General features: G+C 37.7%; 1 protein-coding gene across 4 annotated transcripts in view; it reads right to left on the bottom strand.

The window, feature by feature from the left end:
• KHDRBS2 (KH RNA binding domain containing, signal transduction associated 2) overlaps nucleotides 1–22171 on the bottom strand; it is a 560070-nt gene that overhangs the window by 206895 nt on the left and 331004 nt on the right. For all 4 annotated transcript variants that reach the window (XR_011504916.1, XR_006532064.2, XR_011504917.1 and 1 more), the window contains exons 5-6: nucleotides 16731–16858; nucleotides 11998–12196 (exon numbers count right to left, since the gene is read on the bottom strand). Coding sequence is in view for 1 of the 4 variants with exons in the window: in XM_014860065.3 (XP_014715551.1) it covers nucleotides 11998–12196; nucleotides 16731–16858 (327 nt within the window). In the remaining 3 variants the exon portion in view is untranslated. The remainder of the gene's footprint in view (nucleotides 1–11997; nucleotides 12197–16730; nucleotides 16859–22171) is intronic.

Genomic DNA, 22171 nt, shown 5'->3' with positions numbered 1-22171 from the left:
ATCTCTCTGTGGAAATCAGCATGATATAGAATGGATATTTGATAAACGTTGAATTGAACTGAATCAAACAGCAGAATATATTTTAATATACTACGAATTATAAAGTTTCTGCTAACTGTATTGGCTGTATAAATTTAGGATTTTTCTCCCTTGCCTGTTCGTTTACTTTATTTTTATTCTTGGTCAAAATCTCATTTGAAAATGAAACACAGTTAACAGTAAGTAAGCTCATAAAACTAAAGTACTTATCTTCTCATAATATTACATATGTAAAATTAAGAAGTTGGCATTCATTAGGCAACAGGGAGAGATTGATACATTTAACAAAGGAGTGACATGATGAAGTTAGCGTTTTGGGAAAACCAATCTGAATTGAGCATTTGAAACAAAGCAAAGAAAGAACCCAAAGATGACTTTTAGATTTTCTGAGGTTTAACTGAACAGAAGACAAACCAGGAGAAATCCTAGCTTGGGAGATGTTGAGAATGGTTTTGATGCATGGGTGTAGGAAGAGAAGTTTGAATGGAAAGGTCCAGAAATAATTGGAGACTCTTGAACAAATAAGTCAATAGGGAGAATCAAGTTTTGAGACAGTTTTGGAGATGACAGTTGAAAATGTGGAGTGATGATAGGAGCTTATAAGGAGCTTAGAGTAGGAAAAAAGGGAATATAGCTGGATTAAACTTAGTTATGGAAGAAATTTTAATGGAGATTGTTTTCTCGGAGGAAGGGCATTTGGTAGATTTATTTTGGAATATTTGCTTCATAAGTTACATATGAAAACTATCATATCCTGTTGTCTAAATTTTAAAAGTATAGTTTCTTATGTAAAAGAAAATCTTAAACGTGATCTAGATATGAAGTGAAATATATTTTTGTTTCATTATATTTAGAGCTTTATGTGTATAACGCTGTTCTATAGTTTATTGCTTAAAATGCTTCAACTTATATTTGGCACGTAAAACAGAATAGACTCTTTTGCTAAAAATCTGGTTTCAAACACAGAAGTCAGTTCCTGCTTAATGAGTAAGCACTTTTTTACCTACTAAATCCCCAGAGATAACTCCTAAAACCTTTTCCTACCTCCAGAGGATGTTTGCTACGTTACAGTAAACTAGACTCCTGTCTTCACAACTGCAACTCCTTCCTGCTGAGGACAGTCCTGGGACTCAAGAGAGAACACGGGACAGGATATTCTTCCATGATTTCCTGTTTCCAAGAAGGAACGACTCTGATAAATAAAGGAAAACTAGCCCCTCCTTTTTGTTTATATTTTGCTCTTGCAAATATTTGGTGCTTTTTTTGCTGTGTCAGTAATTAAAAAATTGAATTAGAGAGGGAGGGTATATGTGTGTGTATGTACGTGTCTCTTCTAGAGGGCCTTCAGCTTTCTGATTAGGGAAGATAGGACAACAAGAGAAATTTGGGCCCCATAAACCTCAGTGCTAGAGCTGCTCAGGGTGAGGGCTCACACATTTTCATATGCCATCCTGCCATCCTACTCCCTGTAAATTTTAGAAAAGCTTGAAACTCAGCTCAACGCGGATGCCAGATGCTGAGAAGACACATAAGCGAGTGTATCTGTGCCTTTTCCCCTCTCCTTGGAATATCTGTTAGAAAAAGCAGTGCAAGGAAAGTCAGGAAACCTATGACTGGCATTACCAGCTGTGTGACTTTAGTCCAGTCACTTCTTCTCTGAACCTTAATTTCTCCAACATTAAAATAAAGGAGTGTATTGGACAAAGATAAGACCCTTTACCACATCCCAAAGTGCATGACTATCTTTTGCATTCAGGAGACTCTACATAAATCAATGATGGAGTGAGGCAGGTGAGGTACATTAGATTATGTTCAACTCTCTACAGATGTGGGATACATTGGGCGACCAGGAAAGAGACTGTGATGTTCAGCATGATGACAGGCAGAGTACTGGGAATTCTGAACTCACAGTGCCATCAACTCTAACTGTAACCCACAGAGGTTTTGGGGCAGTGTAACCATCTGGTTTGGACAACTGCCCCAATGGCTTGGCTAAGGAGTCTTCCTAATCTATAAGCTTGGTTGACTTAATTTGCCCATTTGGGAGAATCAGTTACACTGTATTTCTAGTAGAATTTCACCAGTATGGAAGTGGTACAACAGTTAACAGCCAGAATAGCTCAGGCACCAACCAACGAGATCTGAAGTCTGACCAAGCAGAATGGACACCAACTGGTGCTCTGTACTGTGCAGAGCAGCTGACTATATCAGCTGTGGATGCCAGTTTCTGTTTTGGCTGGATATTTTTTTTTCTGCAAAGGAATAAATTCTAGCTCTATTATTCAATAAAAAATATTGCAATATAAGTAACCACCAGAAATTACAACATGGGCTGAAATTATAGCAAAGGGCATTGACTTTTATTTTTCAGTAGTTATAGCTAGTACTGCTGTGCAGAGGGAGAACAGGAAGAATATTAAAGGCAAAATCTCTCGCATTCTTTATGACACACAGTCCCTGTGATTCATATTATGTGAATTTGTTGTTTTAAATTTTTATTTAAACCAAGAATAGAAAAAAACAGGGAAGATTTTGAGCTTATTCATAGAGGTTGAAAAGAAGGAAAAGATCACCCGAAAGAACAAATTGCTCATCCTCCAGCATCCTAAGCCTCTATGCAGCACTCAAACTCATCGCATCTGCAGCTCTCCAACTCTGTTAACATCCATGACAGTGTAAAATAGAGGACAACTCACTTACATGGATGTGTAGAAGTCAGAGGTTCTGCAGATGAATTAATGTAAAGACATGAAGAAATTTGAAAAAATAAAAAGCCTACCAGTGGCAAATTCTCTACTTTTTTTCTAAGAAATGCAAAGCAGAAGGGTTAAAAGAGGGTCCTTTCGAGTCCCTCTTCTGCCAGATTGGTCCATAATATGGTTTCATATAAAGAGAAAGTACAGTTTCCATCTTTAATAATGAAGAGAAATTGTCTTAACACAAAAAGTGGGATTATTAAAAGTTATTTCAAAGATCATCTGTAGTTTCCCCAGTAAAAGCCTTTGGCTCATAAAATATCACAGAAAATAACCACAAAGAATTGTGTCTGATGAAAAGATTTAGAGGCCACTATTTTCCACTGAATGGGGAATCCACAGTGGAAGAGGGCCAAAGCATGGACAAGGACTCAATGCTATTTTATCATTTCTATTTGACTTTCTCCAAAAACCATGGACAAGCTAACAAGTTAGGCAAGTTGTATTTAAGTTTTCTTTGTCAGAAAATTATAAGGGTGGTGTTCGCAAAACATGGAGAGCAATGCTTTTCAACCAGCGAAAGAAAAAGTGAATTTTAGGATTATTAGATATGTTATGTCATCCTATACAGGGTCTCAATTTTTCAGGGGGCTACAACTGTCAAAATAATAATCAACTCTGAAGAAAAAAATGATATAAAAACTATTAATTTGTACCCAGCACAGCTTTTTAAGAATATACCTACAGAAATAAATTAAGCCTCAACTCATCTTCAGTATTAATCCTCAGGCCCTAAGTAAGAACCAAAGGCAGAAAATAATATAACCTAAAATATACTTATAACGTTAAAAACAAAAGAATGGTAGCATTTGTTAAGGCTGAGGTGGCAATTTTTGGCATTTTTACTACCGTTTTCCTCCCCACATCTACAGCAGATGCTGCAAAAAGATCATGGCATTATTTTTCCCCAGTAGAGCCAAGAGGAAACTTTAAAATAGTTTATGACATAATATTTTCCATCAGCTAACACTCATCTGCAAAAGGTACAGAGAGTAAACCCACCTTCACCCTTGTAAGTGTTGCAAAAGACATTTGTCATGGTAATTACAAGGTACAGGTTCGGCTACAATCCTGAGTGTTGTGGCCAATAGAAGAATCTGCATCTGTTCTAAAATGACTTAAAAATCTAAGACATAATGCTAGAAGAAGGATGGTTGATTCCAGCTCCAGCAAATTCACACAATTTTTAAAGATGGAATCTTACATTATTTTGGGCAGTAATTTAATATTTAGTAGTGCTTAAATACCACTAACTTTCTATAGAGATTTGAACCACAGTAGTATCGATGTCCATCCTATAGTTTCAAAAGATATTTCATTACCCTCACATGTTTCGCTTATTTTAAATATTAGTTACATTCCAAAAAAAACAAAATCCTACAATGTATTCTGATAAATTAGTTTCTACTAAGGGGAGACTAGAGCATGAAACTCAAGCAAGAATGTTTAATGGAATACAAATATCTGAACTAGAAGCTCTAATAAAAGTCTCCCTTCGTTGGGTGAAGGCTCTTGGCTATTACACAGAAAACCACCCCACCTTGCTCCCCTTGAAATGCATTATAGATCAGGCCCATAATCTTTCCTTCCACAAAAATGGCACAAGAATTGATTTCAATTATCATTTAATACTTATTTCCCTCTCCTGTCAAAAAATGTTCCATACACATGAAATTGAAGGTTGGCAGCCTGAACTCATTTATGGAACTTTTAAGGATTATTGATTTACCAGTGAATTTTCTAGTTCTCTCATTGTTACTGGAAGGATGCCTCAGAGTCTGAATTAGATGACAGGATGGGCTGGAATGCCGATAGGCTTAGTTAAGACTGATGGAAAGAAAAGCTACTCAAAAATTTGTCAAGATGAATTGTATAAATTAGGTTAACATGATTGATTATACATGGCCAAAATCTCTCATGTAGCATTGAACTGACATCTCTCTTGCTTTATTGTGTGCCAAATACCTCCTTGATGTCCAGGTATTAACTGCTGGAAAAAATATGAGGTAATTTAAAAATAAATGGGTCTATGTCTTTGAAAACCAGAAACTATTTTGTGTACCTGAGGGTTTTTTTGTTTTCATGCTACACTAACATATAAGCTACAAGAGAGTGTTTATTTAAGCATATATTTACGTTGTCAATATGTTTTTATAGTGTGATGTTCTGATGGACACTTCCGAAGTTACATGCCTTTATCTGCACTTTTAATTCTCTCTCACAACCTTTGTTAAAAGGACACCATCTCCACAAGGAACGGCATACTTACCAAAGCACCACATGATTATAGCCAAGCATAGCAAAACAGACTTTCAGAACTGGAAAGAAACTAAGGTGATACAGTGAGTTTTTTCCTTGAAGGATACCCCTCCACACTCCTCCGGCCCTTCATACACATTTTCCTATAAATGTTGCCATTGTTTTCCTCTACAGGAGATCCAGAGTTTGTGGGTCCTGAAGATGATAATGACTTCGAATTCTATCTTTAAGAAAAAGGTTACAAAATTGTGAATATAAATCAGGTGTAAAAGTGAATATTTATTTTGAATGACAAAAGCAATCATGACCAATTGCAAAATTTTAAAATCTGAAAATACAAAAACATCAAAAATCCAGAAAACAATATAGTATTTTTATTAAGTATTCTTGATACAACCCTATACTATTTTTTCCTACTTTTTGAGGGCATAATCTGAGGGCATAATTTGTTATCACCTCTATTACGACCAGTGATTTTATAATATTTTCTATAGAGAGGAGAGCAAATTCTGTTTTTTCCTCTAGCACAGTTGATAGGAAAAGTTTTGTTATTATCAGTAGTTTGGGAAAGTTTTCTTTAGTTTCATAATTCATCACTGGTTATGTCATAGGCTGTTAAGATTATTGTCAAATTTTGGGAAGCTTCTATCAAGTTACTTTCATAGCTGAGCTGAATGACATGGAAGACCATCACCAACCACATACTTCCAGCACCAGCGCTGGAGTTCATAATCAAACAGCAGTCAGACCTCCGTCGGTGAATACTTGTACAATGACACTAGCTGAGATGGGAAGAGTATTCCTGCAATCATTTCTACAGCAGAATGTTAGCAATATGTAAATTATACAAATAAAAGTATTCCACTACACTCAAACTACATGAATCTCCAACACAAACTCCACTTAGCATGATCTCACAAATAGCCTTGCCCAGTCTAACACCACCTGATCCAACGTGAGTGTGACAGGTGGGGAAGTGACCTCCACCCATTGTAGGTAAAATTCCTTACTTTTGCAACAAAGAGACATGACTCTATGAGCATGCTTAATGTTTCTCCCAGAGCCTCGGAAAGGAGCTTCATTAGTATCTATGTCAATCTTTCACTACCCACCCTTCCCACAGCCCTTGGTCCTGTCCCCCAACCCTCCCTATCTACAAACATATCTTTGAATCAGGCTTGATTGCATTCTCTTATTCTTCCCACACCTACTTGTCAAATCCCATTGCTTCCATCTTCAGCGTTCTCTTTGGCCTTGAACTTTCAATCCCATCCTATGCTCACAGCCAAGGCCACATCTCAGCGAGCCTCACTATTGTTGATCCCCTAAATCTTCTCTCCTTTCTTCACTTTGTTCTCCAATCCACCCAAAACAACTGAGAACTATAAAATCTCCCAAAACCTTAGTTTCTCTTCTGCTCAAAAACCTTCAGGTGGCATTTTATCACAATCAGTGAAGTTATAAGCTCAGCCTTTGAGGTCATCTGCTATCCCATATTATTCCCACTGCTCTCTTAAGTGAACTCTGTTTCCCCAAATAGTTCTCCTGGATTCTTCAGATTTGCTATGAAAGCTCCCTCTTCTTGCCTTCCCTCTTATCATCTCTTCTGCGTGGAGCTTCCTCCCTCTTCTCGCTATTTCTTGAAGTTGTTCTTAGTCATCTTGGTCTGCTCTTGTTTTGCTCAGCCTCTTAGAGACTTTCTAAAACACCCACAGCCATAATGGAATTCCTTTTACTCATGCAGATATAGTTTCTATTTGACACTTAATATATGCTCTGTCGTAACGTCATTCACTTAATATTTATATAAAATATGTATGAGTGTGCATATATATAACGTCTTTCCAACAATATCATAAGTAGGTTCAATTCAATTGCTATTACCAAGCACTTTACTTAGAACTGCAAAGATAAACTTAAGAAACACCCAAGTTTTCTTTTAGTTCTGCTTGTAGGACGTTAAATCTTGTAAGTGGGAGAAGATAAGAGCAAAAATTACTTCTAATAGAGGGTAGAGAAGACAAGAGCCCTATATAGCAATTACAGTACTGTAGGTTAATTGTTCAACTCTTCGTCTCCCTTGCTAGATGGCATGGTTTTGAGAGTAGAGCAGTGTCTCTTTAACCACAGATTTTATATTTCCAGCACCTACTTTCTGGAGCTATTGAGGTCTCTGTTGTGAGAGGTGTTCAGGCAGGCGCTGGGAGATGTCCTAAATATTGCTAAGGGGAGTCAAACACTGACTTGTAGTCCGGGTGGGAGGTACAACATATAATAATCTGTATATATGTGTGTGAGTTCTCTGTGAGACAAATGCTATGTAGGATATTTTATGGTGACAAACAGAGAGGCTTTGGAGACAGAAAACTGGGTGCAGGTCTCGATTCCTAGCTTCAGTGTACTCATCTACTAAAGCACGTCATCAATAACTGGTTGGTGGTGTTACCATGAGACTAGGTGAAGTAATGTCCAGTGACTGGAACCTGGTAGGTATTCAAAAGTTTAAGTTCAATCTCTTTTAATGTATTATCCACTGACAGAGCTGATCAGCTTCATATTTTGTTGTGTGGGAGGTTTTTAAAATCTACTTTTCAATTCCCCAAACCTGATGATGGATCTGTAAAATGTACATGTATTCTCTTAGCAGAAGGTCAGTGAAAAGAAGCTCTAAAATATTTAAAGTCTGGATTAAGATGAGAAATTTTATCTGAAAGTTAAGAACTCCTCAGAGATTTTTGCCATCAACTCAGCCTGGTGCTATTATTTTGTTACTGAGACACTTAAACTTCTGTTTTTCTTATCCCTTACGGAAGAATCAATAGTTTAAAATTAGAGCAGAGGGTAGCAGCTCTTGAGTGTTAATCTGAGTTTGGTATTGAGACTTCAAAGATTGCTGTCAGCAGCTTCTCAGCCATGTATTAAACTTTTTATGGACTCACTGGATTGCTTTTAGGAAAAAAAGTTAAAATATGCCATATGACAGGTTTTAATAAAATATGACACAAAAGAGTTTTTTAAAAACAGTATCTACTTTTTCCCGTAATCAGCAGTATGTTATTGTAGATATATTTTGAGATATGTGCCAAGTTCCTAATATTTTCTCCATCTCTGGAAATGAGTGTCTCCCCATATTATCCTAGGGGTTGGGTCCCTAGTAACCATATTTATACTGTGTGAACTTCACTCCTACACTCCTCTCACCACTGGTGGCTGATGAGTGGTAGATCTCACACCTGGTTTCCAGAAACCTGCCCTGTAGGCATAGCTGACTGACTGGTGTTAGACACCTGACAACTTGGATGAGCATGATTCTCCCACCTGGGGATCCAGCTTAGGACTCAGAGCCAGCCAGCCAGTCAGCATCGGTAGGTGATGAGAACTGGACATGTAAACGTGGCAGCCCTAGGATGGACATATTTTACCAAGATCTGATGGCATTCCTAGTACTGGACATCATGACTCTATATTCAAACAACAACCCTCCCCCCAAGTTTGCTTGTTTACTTATTTATTTATTACTAAAAGAAGATAAAATTGCTTCTGCTATTTGTAATCAATGATGCCCAGTTAATTCACCAAACGTAGGTAAATGTCTATGACTTCCACGGGTTCATAGCTTATTCCAGGCAGAAATTAAAGAATATCATACATGATGGAATTTTCTATAATAGTTACTTTTTGTTGAGTGCCTATAATGTTCTAGGTACTTATGCACGTTTATAAGTGCTTATGAATATTTATTTCTAATATTCAGGGCAGTCTTGTGAAGCTGAATTGATTACTCCATTATACAGAAGGGAAATCCAAGCCTCAGAATGTTTATAAGTTACCAGCTGGTGACAAACCTAGAATTCACACCTCGGGATGCTGCTGTGTGTTTCAAAAGTCAGGTCCTGTCCACCCAGAAACGCAACAGAGGTTCCTAAAGGCCAGACACCTTTAATGGGATTCAGGCTAAATTTCCAACTCCCCCTGTGGTACACCTCCTTTCAATAAACGATGCTTCGATTTAACCCAGTTGTTCAGTTCAAGGATCAGTTTACCCTTCATGTCACAAAAGTCACACAAATTATCTTTTACTCCTTTTTCTTTTTCACCCATCTTACATCTATTCCGTCAAATCATTTTCAGAGAACACTCAGAGTCTGATCTCCTCTCAGCCCCTCTAAGCCATTGTTTTGTCAGTGGAAAATATTGCAATGAGTTACTCACCGGTCTCCCTGTTTCCACTCTGGTGGCCACCCCCTTCCCATATTCTGTTCTCAGTGATGTATGCAGAATAAATCTTTTAAAACATAAATCTGATCACGTCACTTTCCTGCTCGAAACTTTCCAATAGCAGCAGGAATTGGCCTGTCCATCCCTGGACCTTATCTACGCCCTCCCCTCACACAGGCTGCTCCAGCTTCCGTGTCCTCCGGCTGATCCCCAAGCATTTCAAGCAGGTTCTGTTTCAGGGCATTTACGCTTGCTGTTTCCTTCAGCTGGGATGCTCTTTGCAGAGGCAGTCCCTTGGCCTGGGCCCTCACTTAATTTAGGCGCTTGCTGAAGTCTCCACTTTAGAGAGACCTTCCCTGATTGCCCTTTTTTGGTTCTGGGAAAGAGTCACCCTGTGCTAACACCTGTTGCCAATCTTCTTCTTCTTTTTTCCCCTTCCCAAAGTCCCAGTATGTAGTTGTCTATCCTAGTTATAAGTCCTTCTAGTTCTTCTATGTGAGCGCCATCACAGCATGGCTACTGACAGATGGGTGGTGTGGTTCTGCGACTGGGAACCTGACCTGGGCCAATGAAGTGGAGCACACTAGACTTTAACCACTAGGTCGTCAGGGCTGCTCCCTAACTGCCCATTTTAAAGCAGTGCCCTCCGCCCGTCTCTCTCCAGAGCACTTAGCTCCATCTGGCATTACTTTATTCATTTACTGATATATGCTTGTTTTCTGTCTCCTCCCATTAAAATGTCAGCTTTAGGAAAGCAGGTATTTGGTCTGTCCTGTTCACAGCTATGTCTCCAGAACCTTCACAACAGTGCCTGAAATAATATGGAGGCTCAGTAAATGACTGAGTGAATGAATCAAAGGGATTTGACAAAATCTAGGTAAAAGATTCAGATTACATGGCTTTAAGTATTTTCTTTTACTCATTCTAGGAAGTACTCCCCCTCCTGGATTTCCCACTCAGGATATAACCCTTCTCACCCACGTTCCTATAAATTCTTTAGACTTTCGCCTCTGACTCTTATTTGCCTGGTACTCCAGGAATTTCATCATTGTAAATCGGAGTGCATGTGAAAGGCTGCACTGTTTTTGCGGCTACATGAAAGGCTATGATGTTCCGCCAACCTTGCTCTCTTTTACAGTGCCCTGGGTGCCCTGAAAATTCTTTGATTAATAACAATCTTGACCATTATTATGCGAAAAGTTTTTCTCTCTCTTTTAATTTTTGAAATAAGATTTGACTCTTTACACCCCTGTCTGGAAGACAAAAACACCATAGTGGCAAGGTATACAAAGATAGTAGAGCTAGAAGATTCCTCAGAGATCAAAAACAATGATCCAATCATCCGTGTTGGGGATTTTTAGTTCATTCATTGAACAAGTACTTAATTTTTACATACTATGTCTCCGGAAGAGATGGCAGAAACAGGACTAGGCTCTGTGTTTCCTGACGTGTGGGCTTGTTTACAGGGTGGAATATGTTTTCTGCTTCTGATTTCTCAATTTTCAGATTGCTGAAGATTTTAAATCTGGGTACTTAATGTATAATAGATAGTTTAGATGAACACATTTCATCTTTTCCAGTAGAAAAGGATTCCCAAAAATCTTTCTTTACCCTTGCAGATATAAGTCAATGTTTCACATTTAAGGAGCAACATTATTCCTAAAAGCTAACATACTCTAAGCATTATTACATTCTTAATGACACCTTACCGACCATGTTCACTTTATTTTAGGATGAAGTTTTGCTTGGTTATTAACCAGTCCATAAAACATTTCTGTTTTGAGTGCCCAGCATGTGACAGTAACTATCCTTGAAGAGTTTATATTTAATTAGTAATCATTCACAGAGGATGTTTAAGAGGACAGCATGTCTGTGGGTGGTTGAAGGAAACAAACACCTGGATCCGGGGATGAGCATGCTGAGGAGGTTAAAGGCAAAATGAACCTCTTCCTAGGACAATGATCCGGCTGGCATCAGTTCAGTTTAACATTTACAGTGACTTCCTATGGTTACACAAATGAATAGGAAACGGTCCCTTTTCACAATTTTTGTAACATAGTAGAAGAAATGGAGACAGGGACTAGCATACATGTAACTAGTGGACTAACGACGTAGACGAAAGGTCAAAGGGTGTATCAAGCGATACAGTGATGGGAAAGGAGGGCAATGCTTAGAGACACTGAATTTCTTCTGTTCATTCTGTATTTGTTTGAGTTCTTCATACCTGCCAATTTCAGACCTTTCATACAGTGAAAGAGAGAGTAACGATGTTTAAGTGAAAGACCAGCCACACTGTCTTACATTATTACCAAAGTTTATAATACAATCACATTATATTTGTCAAGTATTTCCGAGTGAGTTTTATGCTAATCTTTATCACGTTGCAGAAGAATCTTGTAAACATATGATGATGCACATTATCCTCATAATTATTTCCATTTTGAAATTGACCACGTCTTCTAAAGATGAGAAAACCTCAGGACAGTTTGATTCTTAAAATGCAAGCTCTGTAACTGGTACTAACAACAATGACGGCACCTGTAAAATGAAAGCTTTTCCAAAATGCTCTCATTTAAATGTACTGCTTAAACTCTGTTGCAAATGACATTTGTTTTCTGCAATGAATATCATCTGCTATGTTCATGGTATATGAATGTATTTGAGGCTTAGCTTGTTATTCAATCAACTTAGTCTTCCTAACAATGGATTTCTTGAGGGTACTTACATATTCCTCATAAGTCTCGTGGGCTGGAGGAGGGGGTGCCCTGTATCCTGGCACTGTTGGTGCCCCCCTGGCTCGTGGGGTAGGGACACCTCTTGCTACAGGGGGCACTGGAAGAGCTCCACGGGTCACAGTGGTCCCTCGAGGGGTGAGCACACCTCGTCCAGGTGGCGGGGGAGGAGGAATGGCACCCCCACGGCCCCTAGGACAAACAGGTCATGTACAAATCAGAGACAAGCAATGAGAGAAAGAGACTAAAACAGATAAAACTCCCAAACTGTAGCCTCCATATCATGGGAAAAAAGCAGTAATCTCTGCATGCAGGTATATGTAAGTGTGTGTATGAGACAGTATGTGTGTGTGTTTGTGTTTAATTGAGATTCTTTAGGATGTAAAGCAATTTGACTTCCATAGAATAAATTTTGTAAATACTGGTTTTGACTCAGTTATCATGAAAACCACGTAAAATAGTGTCATATATTCTTTCATAAAACACAAAAACAAAACTAAACCAAGCAAACAAACAAAAACCAACTCCCTCTCGTTTTATTCCAAATTTTCCAAGAAGACCCAAATTAGAGCATCGTCTAATATACGAGTCACTGGACCATCTATGAAAGTGAGCTGCTAAAGGTCTGTCTCCTCCCTGCAGGAGGTTATTGACATTGATATGCAATGCTGTCATTTACAAAAAAAAAAAAAAGATCTGCCTGCACTTCAATACTTTAATGAAATGTGGAACTCTAACCACGGTGATATCATTGTGTTTATTATAGTAGCTTAAGCTTGAGGTCACTTGAAATCACAACTCATTGTCATTGATTTATCATCATGCATGTAACCCCCCGAACCGGTACCGTCTCCGATATAATTTATTTTCCTGTGGTAACTATGGTGCTAGTGAAAGATATTAGGATTCTGCAAAAAAGGACAGACTGAATACTCTGTACTACAGTGCTTGACACAAAAGCAACTTGTACTAAAAGCCTAAGATCAAATGGGTGCAGCCAACTTTTATGGTATTCGGAGGTCTCTGGAAAGGTTGAGTGTTTGTCTGAAGTCTTTGGGCAAAAGCATGGTTATTTCATTTTTTATGATGTCTGAAAGGCTGGCCTCCAGAAAGCACTGCTTTGAGCAGGAAGACTAAAGCTTTGGGGAAAATGATGATCACTGGGATGTCAACAGTCCCACAGTTTGGCTGTGCCCACAGGTGGGGATGTCTGTGACGCTTTCTGTGTGAATAGCAGTCGGCTGGCTCTTTCTTGCTTGTGGAGAACGAGGTTGTATGAGTGAACAGTAAGAATGCTGGTAAAGCTTTTAACAGTTTTAAATAGATTACAGCGCTGATGAATAGAGAAATTATCAGAGAACTTATTGTGAGGCTAATGTAAAGAGGACCCTCTCCTGGATTGAGGGAAGGTAAAATACAAAAGACCCAGAAGGCCCAGTGCCGCTTCAAGCACAACATAGCCGAGAATACAATATTCTTTATTATCATGATAATATAAAAACACATGTATAAAAAAGGATGGGAAGACCAATTTTACCTTCCCTGGGCCTCTAAGCACCTATCTGTTCCCCAGTAAGGAGAGTGAGCGTAAGTCCCGGTTTGCCCAGAATAGTTCTGATTTACAACTGCTGTCCCAGCCGCCTGTTCAGTTTGGCATTTTAACACTCTCAGAAGTGTCCACGTGCGGATAGTAAGTTATATGTCACCCTACTTTAAACTATATCCGCAAGTCCTGGCTATACCACTGAATAATCACAGGTAAGGATTATAACTCTCTGGGTCTGAAGGGAATGTTTTCGTAATGGGGTAAAATCAGATTTCTGAACCTGTAACAATTCTTCCTGCTTTTAAATTATGTGATGCTCACATGAAATCTAATTTCTCATTCCATCCCTTCATCAACTGTCTGCCAGACACAGCCCCAGCAAACCTGCCTCCTGTCTGTCTGTCTGTCTGTCTCATTGCTCTAATTCTTCCCTATCACTCACAGGGATGAATGAGTAGTCTTTCCCAGAAACAAATATAATTACGACCTCTTTAACAAACTCCATTAGTGCTATGTATTAGTCCTCATTGTAGTAAACAAAAGCCTTCAAAATCTGCCCCTAACATTTTATTTTCCACTGTTTGCTCTCACTCCACATGTAGTGGTGATGTGTTAGAGATGTCACACATCTTACTTCTTCAATCATGTAATATACATTATTATAATGTAAGATGTAATGCTTTGTTCTCTGGTATGCATTGTTATTGGAAGATTAGATAGTTTTCATAGATATGTTTAATGAAATGTAAATTCCTTTAATTAAATACATTTTCAACAAATTATTATAGAAGTTTTAAAATATCCCAGGCATCATTCCTTTTGAATATAAGTAACTGAATAGTCATAATTTCATAAGAATTTACAAATTAGCATCAATTAGCTCATGTTTTCAAGAGCTTTCTGATCAATATGATTTTCTGTTGTGTGAAGCTGTTTCCTTATTACTTTTTTTTTCTTTGCTGAGGAAGACAAGCCCTGAGCTAACATCTATTGCCAATCTTCCTCTATTTTATATGTGGGTCACCACCACAACATGGCTGATGGGTGGTGTAGGTCTGTGCCCAGGATCTGAACGTGTGCACCCAGGCCACTGAAGTGGTGTGTGCCAAACTTAACCACTAGGCCATGGGACTGGCCCCTCCTTATTCCTTTTTAACTGTAGATACATTTCATCATGTGGTTTGAAATAGAAGACAACAGAGTTCTGTTCCATTGACTTTCATTAATGTTAATATATTAATGATATCAATATAGCATTGGAAGTGAAGTTTAAGTTCCAATATTAATTTTCTTGTCTTTTTAATATGCAGTATCAGATCAGTATGATTTATGGGATATTAAAAATCAAGGGCTTTCAATGAAATTTTTCTTCTAAGATAGTGAAAACCCCAGATCACAATGCACTATTCTTTACTAGATCATTAAAGAGATTAATATTTTAGAATAAAATATTTACTAAATTGAAATCCTATATGGTCCACTCAAATATGGCAAATGTAGTGTTACACTGAGGAACATCAACACCAAAACAAAATCTGTTAATACGAGGATTTTATAATCTTGAAAGCTGGTTAATGTGGTATTTTTAAAAAATGGTTCCAATTTCAAGGAATATGGAATACAAACAAGCTGTCTCCTCTGTAGACACGCTAAATATATACTTAGGTTACATCACATAAACTGCCAAAAGTGGCACTTTTTTGAACTATAAAAGTGATAATTTCATGATTCAAACCATACGATTTCATCAATTTAAGATTACCTGCAATGATGTCGTTTCACAACCCATCATGAGATTAGAAATGTACAAGGTTTTATAAAAGGCTGATTCCATAAAAAAGTATGACCACAAAATAAAGTTATGTCACATTAATTTTTAGCAATAAATAAATGTTCCTGGATAGCACTAGAAAGCTATGTTTTTTATTTTTTTAAGATAAAAATGTAAAAAATAAGCTCTAGAACATTTTCAAAAGCTTTTCCTTTAATCAAATGTAATTTCCAGAATTGGCATGTTTTACCTTTAGATCTTTATTGCCCAGGTTATACATTCATCATTCTTAACTTTTTTTTTTCTGATAAGTGTGAAATTGAGATGTTTATGATTTAAATATTAAAACAGCTGTCTTTTGACAGTGATGGTTAAAAATATTTGGGGCATAATTTAATAAATAAATTGAACCAGCAAAGTGTTTTAGAATCTCTTAAGATGATTTCTCTGCAATGTAAGAAATAATATTCTAGATTGATGTCCTTTAGAGAGTTGAAGGCCAACTACAACAGGGTGAAGGCAATGACTGAATCACATTGTCTGTGTGTGAAGGCTATGAGTATTTTCTGCTTTAATTCTTGTCAAAGCAAGGCTTCCTGTTGAAAGCTTGACAAATTCAGAATTCTACAAAGCAAATTCCGATGCAGAAAGATTCCAATTTCTTTGCAAAGTGACTGACGTCAAATAAAATTCTCTGATGACCAAGGACATTGCAAAGTCAAATGTAACTGAACTTAAATACTCTTAGCATCGGCCATGCAAGAATTCTGCTTCTGGCTTTCTGGACTGGCGGTATATATATATCATCTACCTATCTATCTAAATATCTTCTATCTGTCTATCTATCTATCTATCTATCTATCTATCTATCTATCTATCTTTCTGTCGTCATCACCTATCTCTCTACCTATCTGGCAAGACTACTTCAATTCAAGGGCCACTTAAGACACAAACAAAATTTGTAACTTTCTTCGTGTGCAAGGCCATCCTGGTTCAACAAGGCAAATGACTGTATCATCTGATGTCCCAATCATGGGGACAGGCACAAGAGTAGGAAGTCTCAGGTGTGCTCTTCTTATTTTCTTAGGATAGTTGTTAAGAGCTCAAACCATGAATTCTGGAGTCAGACTGTCTGTGTGACCCTTGGGCAAATTCCTTACACCTTTCTGCACCTCAATTTCTCAGCTGTAAATAATACTTAACCCTGGTACGGAGAATTTGACGAGTTGATTTACGAAAGTTCTTGTGTGCTCTATAAACATTTGCTGTATTGCTTTTGTGGTGGTGGCGGTTACTGTTGCTGATGCTGCTGTTGTTTACTCCTAACTGGGATCATGACACAGAGCAAGCCAGCAAAGGACTGCCATCCTCATTTGTTGTTAATTTATTCCAAGTATGAACTAATGTACCTTGAAGGAGCTGTGGGAGCTATTCTGATCCCTCTGCCTCTAATACCTCTGCCACGACCAGAGTCCTCTGAGCCATTTAAGTAAGACAATTCACGTAGTTGTTCCTGACGAATTTCATCATTGTAGTCCTAGAAGAAAAAACATGACCTGATGAGTTAAAATGGGGCATGGGGTTCTTAGAGCTGAACAAACACAGTTAGAAAGGAAATTTTCCATTTATTTTCTGGAGCCTAGTATATGAAAATCCAAAATGATGAAAAAGTGAATATACTTTAAATTCCTATTTTTATAAAGAGAAATTGAAGTTGCTTCTTTTATCAAGGAAGTATTCAGCAGGAAATCAGATGAGATTTGTTGGGATATCACTTGATGTGTTACCCAGAAAAAGAAAGACGGCACTATAGAACAAGATCTTGGGATGTACCAAGGTTATGACTGTCAACATGAGGATTACTAAAAAAAGCAACTTTACTGGGATGAATATGTGTAGATTATGAATGATTGCATGATACTCAAATATCTCCTGATGCATAAACTGAAAAGGGGCAATCTCAAGTCCCTAAGTAGGTACCGTGTGAAAACCATAAAGAAGTGCAAATAAAGATAGCACAGTTTCAGATGATTGGTAAGCTGTGAGTTCCAACCAAACAATTTGATGGGCAATGTCTAAGAATGAGGAACTTCCCATGTGTTCTACCGTTGGGCTGATGGAAAGTGGTAGCCATAGCATAAGGCAAATTACACAGTAATAACCAGAGATTCAGTCAAAGAGACAATCTCTATCCTTCATCAGTGTGGAAAGGTAACAGTCATTTCAGTGGGACAAGAGAGTGGATCTGAGTCACTAAAGATGAGTGCTATCTTCAAAAAACAAACGACAGTCTCACCTGTCTCTCATTTTACTAACATAGACACATACACACCCCACCTTGGTTGAACAGTACAAAACTGAGTAATTGGTTACTTTTGCCAAATGGCCAATTTGATGAAGTTCTTTTTCAGTACACATATGTTTAAGTGAAATCACTCTAGTGGATTTTCTAGTGCTGGAGAGGAGTCTAGGAGTTGAGACTAGAAATATTTGTAGAGGGCAGGCTAACAGACATGACATTTGAGGCCTAGTTGTGGGTGCAGAAAACAAGTCTATCATCTCACCAAATGATGCCAGTTTAGCTCTGCATGTGTGCGTCATAGTAATATTAAGTGAAAACTGTGTCCACTCACCCATGTACTTCTGTCTAGAAAATGGTAGGGATGCATTGAGCCTACAAGGATTTCTAATGCAGCTTTACCTCATGCTCCAAATACTGCCTTGATTACAAGCAAAGGTACTAGTCACTCCAAAGCATTTATTTTCTTATTTTTAACATGCTGCTTTCATGTTTATCCTCTTCAGCACCTGATTATAGTGATAACGGGCTCAAACTGGTTGGCTAAGAGAAGAGCTATACAGCAGAAAATTACAGTTTCTAACAAGTCATATATTATTCAATTTCTGCCTGTTAATTTTCACATTTAAACAACAACCAAACTGAAGAATAAACACATCTATTATTTTATTAGGAACAGGAAATGTGATGAATTGCTACTTCTGAGTGAATTGACTAGCCGCCATTAAAATAAAAATTAATTCCATAACTTTTCCATGTAATATTCCTAATTTGAAAGGAAGTCTTTGTAGCTTCTTATCTGAAAACCCATGTACTCTCAGAATCCTTATAAACTGTAAAAAGAGAGAGATTTTCATTGTTGGCAATACTGAGGGTTGAGACAAAAATTAATAAATTGCAGCTGAATTCAGTATATGTAAAAGTTTACTTTAGAGTATAAATATTTTTATGCCAGAATCAGAAAATGGAACAATGTGGACGTAGTCTGAGTCATTATGTAGTCATAAAGAAGGGGAGGACGAGGAGGCGGAGGTGAAGGAGGACGAAGAGGGAAAGAGAGAGGAGGAGAAACATACTAATCAGATGGCATGATAGAACAATTCTCAATTTTACTATTACTGAACAGTTACTATTTACTGAAATTACTGAACAAGTCACTGAAAATTTGTTCAGGCATCTGTGCATTCATACTCATTCATACTCTTCAATAGGGCCCATCACACCGACTCTGGAATTGGCCACATGATTTGCCTTAGTCCATGGGACAAGAAAAAATATGACAAAAGCAGAAACTTGGAAAGTGCTTGCATATCAGAGCCTGTCTTTTTTTGACACTGGAAACTCTTATGCCCCCAGGGGAAGAAGCCTGGGCTAGCTTTCTGGAGGATGAGAGAGCATGTGGCGAAGAGGCTCCCATCATTCCTTCCCTCCCGGTCATCGCATCTGAGGCCACAGACATGAGTGAAACCATGCTAGCACATCCAGTCCCAGTCAAGCTGATGAAGACCAGAAAAATCACCTGCCCAAGCCCAGAACTGGTGGATAATAATAATAAATATAATAAATAATAATAATAAGAAATTGGTGTGTTAAGCCAGTATTGTGGTGTTTTTTTCTGTGTAAAAGCTAACACATACAGAAGGGCTGGTCAGCATGGAACACGAGAGACCAGAGTCAGAGAGGCACACCTCAGCAGGCTGTTTCCTGTCCTGTCCAAAGGGAGGGTGCTCAGGCCCAGGTGTGATCTGCATGTTTCTTGGGGCAGGTGTAGCTTTGGTATGTAGGGAAATATGACTGAATGTCATAACCTAGTGTCATCAAAGTTTGAACTGTCCATTTAAATCTCTTTATTCAGAGTCTATGCTCACCAATCCAACTGCAGAATGGAATTCAGCTCCTAGATAGAAATCCGCTATTATGGGGACAATCTGTTAGTCTTACTAAGATGAATAGTTGACACTGCAGGTTAATTCTTGGTGTCAGCTAAACAACTATTGTTGATATATAATCAAGTTTCTCATGAATTTAGCTAGATACACTCTGTTTTAAGAAATGGATCATCTTCCAGGGCTTTGGGGGCCAAGACAATGCTGACTTCTAACTACATGTGTAATTGACTGAGAATCCCAATTGCTGTGTTCTGAAATCCTATTGTTCCCAAGGCCGCGCTACCCAAGAGCTCCTCCCAGCCAATGACCAACTGTGGTCAAGATGCTAAAATAGGCCCATTTCTTGGAGTCACAGGACGCCTCCAATCATGCCTCAGGGATTCCTGGACAGCATTGCTGGACTTTCCTTTAACGTCACTGCACCAGGGAAGTCTAGGAGCTTTCATCTCTCTTTCCTCTGGGTCGGATATTATATTGCAAGTGCTCTCCACTCTTCCTTGGCTCCCTCCTCATTTTTTGGCACAAGAGCATTTCTGTAATAAAAGCCTTACATGTTCAATACCATTTTAGCATCTGCTTGTTGAAGGATCCAAGCTAACATGCAGAGTGTTGACAAAATCAAGTTCCTAAGATTACAAAGCTGACAGCTTTGGTAAATCCATTAATGTTAATGCTGGTGGAGCCTATTCCATTCAATACACCTTATGCTGATTAAATTGGACTACTGCTTGCCATACTCTTAAAGATGGTTATATATACACAAATTAAACATGCAACTGATTACTGATAACCAAAAAGGGTAGGAATCACTATCTTTTAAGAAAATAAATTGTATGCTAATTTTTTTAACACTTCACTTAATAAGAAAATATGAAAGAGTCATGGAGTGGACAAACACAATCCATATTTTGGGCTGGAGATTAGAACATTCTTGTTGGCACCGATGAACAGCGGCAACAATGAAAAGGCTAGTGTGTGCAGGTGTGAGGTGAAGTAAGAGAGAGAGAATGTGGACAACCACAATAAATCTGAGAGCACTCTAGTGGGAAGTCTGCGGTATGATTGGGAAAGGTAGGAACAAAGTAAGTTTCTAGATGTAGAAATGGCTGGAAGCATAATAACCCCATTAACCAGAGAAAGAAAGGAATGAAGAAATAAAGATCTGGAGGAAGGTGTGCAATTAGTTAGTGTGTTTGGCTGTTAATCAAGATAATTTATATATGGTCTTGATGACTTTAAGTCTAAATAGACAAAGAGGCATCAAGTGTTATCTTAGAAATTCAGATCTGGGTTGGGGGAGTAAAGTTACAGAAATTTTCTTTTTTTTCTTTTTGAGGAAGACTAGCCCTGAGCTAACTACTGCCAATCCTCCTCTTTTTGCTGAGGAAGACTGGCCCTGAGCTAACATCCATGCCCATATTCCTCTACTTTATACGTGGGACTCCTACTACAGCATGGCTTTTGCCAAGTGGTGCCATGTCTGCACCCAGGATCTGAACCGGCAAACCCTGGGCCACTGAGAAATGGAATGTGCAAACTTAACTGCTGCGCCATGGGGTCGGCCCCGAAATTTTCTAATTACACTTTTAATGCAAATGCATATCAATAAAGATAATCAGTTGACTTATTAATTGCAATATTTGGATCATTAAATGTTAAATGATGAGGTATTTTAATAAACTCAGGTTTTTCTAATTAGACAATCAAAATATACAAACCACTATCTTTATAGAAATGAAGCATCTAAATGTTTCAAATAAATACAGAAGAGAAGTTCCTCAAATGCCCAACGGTAAGGATAGTTGAAACTGTAAATATTCTTTAGACTGAATACATTCTGTGTATTACTTTTATAATATAAACATAATTTTCTAAACTCCAAAGTCTGTAATTTTATATTATAGTGCTTATTTCCTGTGCTTCCTTAAGCACAGATCTAACTGTGAATTAACCTTTCATCACTAGTACCTGAGTCTACCTGAAGCCAGAACATCCTGCTGAACATTTAATTGTTGCATGTGTTATTGATGCTTCATATATAAAATTTTATACGAGTAAACAAAATAGTCCAAGTTTCCCTTGCAAATGTTCTCTTATCAGAAATCTACTACATATTAGTTCATTTGAGAAGTACTGAGTTCTAAGATTCTGGAGCCGTAAAATCATTATACATATGATGGGTGGTGGTAGTTTTATGGCCTTTGTAATTTTTGTGCTCAATTTGCTAACACAGATATTCATCGAAAAGGAAAAGCACATAAGTATCAATGATGATAATTTGTATTTTCATGATATTATTGTAGTATTATTTCATATTACTTTAATATTAAAAGACCCTTGAGAGATAAAGAGATAGAGACAGACAAATAATCAACTAGGCACGTGAAAAAGTTGATAAGACACAAAGAAAAGTAAAAAGTTATGACAACTCAGAAGGAACAAAAATAAAAAGTTAATTTCCAGTCATTTAAATAAATAAATAATAAAATACAACTTAACATATGTATTTAATTTGTATGCAAAACTGCAATGTTCCAAAACTTAAAAAATAAGGTCTACGCATATTATGAAGACAAGCTTCTTGTTGAAAAAAATGAAAGTCATGCTTATGGATGAACTTTAATATTATTTTAGAGAGCATGCGAAATTACTGAGATTCCAC

This window comes from Equus asinus, chromosome 8, assembly GCF_041296235.1.
Source record: "Equus asinus isolate D_3611 breed Donkey chromosome 8, EquAss-T2T_v2, whole genome shotgun sequence".
Taxonomy (NCBI): Eukaryota; Metazoa; Chordata; class Mammalia; order Perissodactyla; family Equidae; genus Equus; species Equus asinus.
This window is presented reverse-complemented; position numbering and strand designations above follow the sequence as displayed.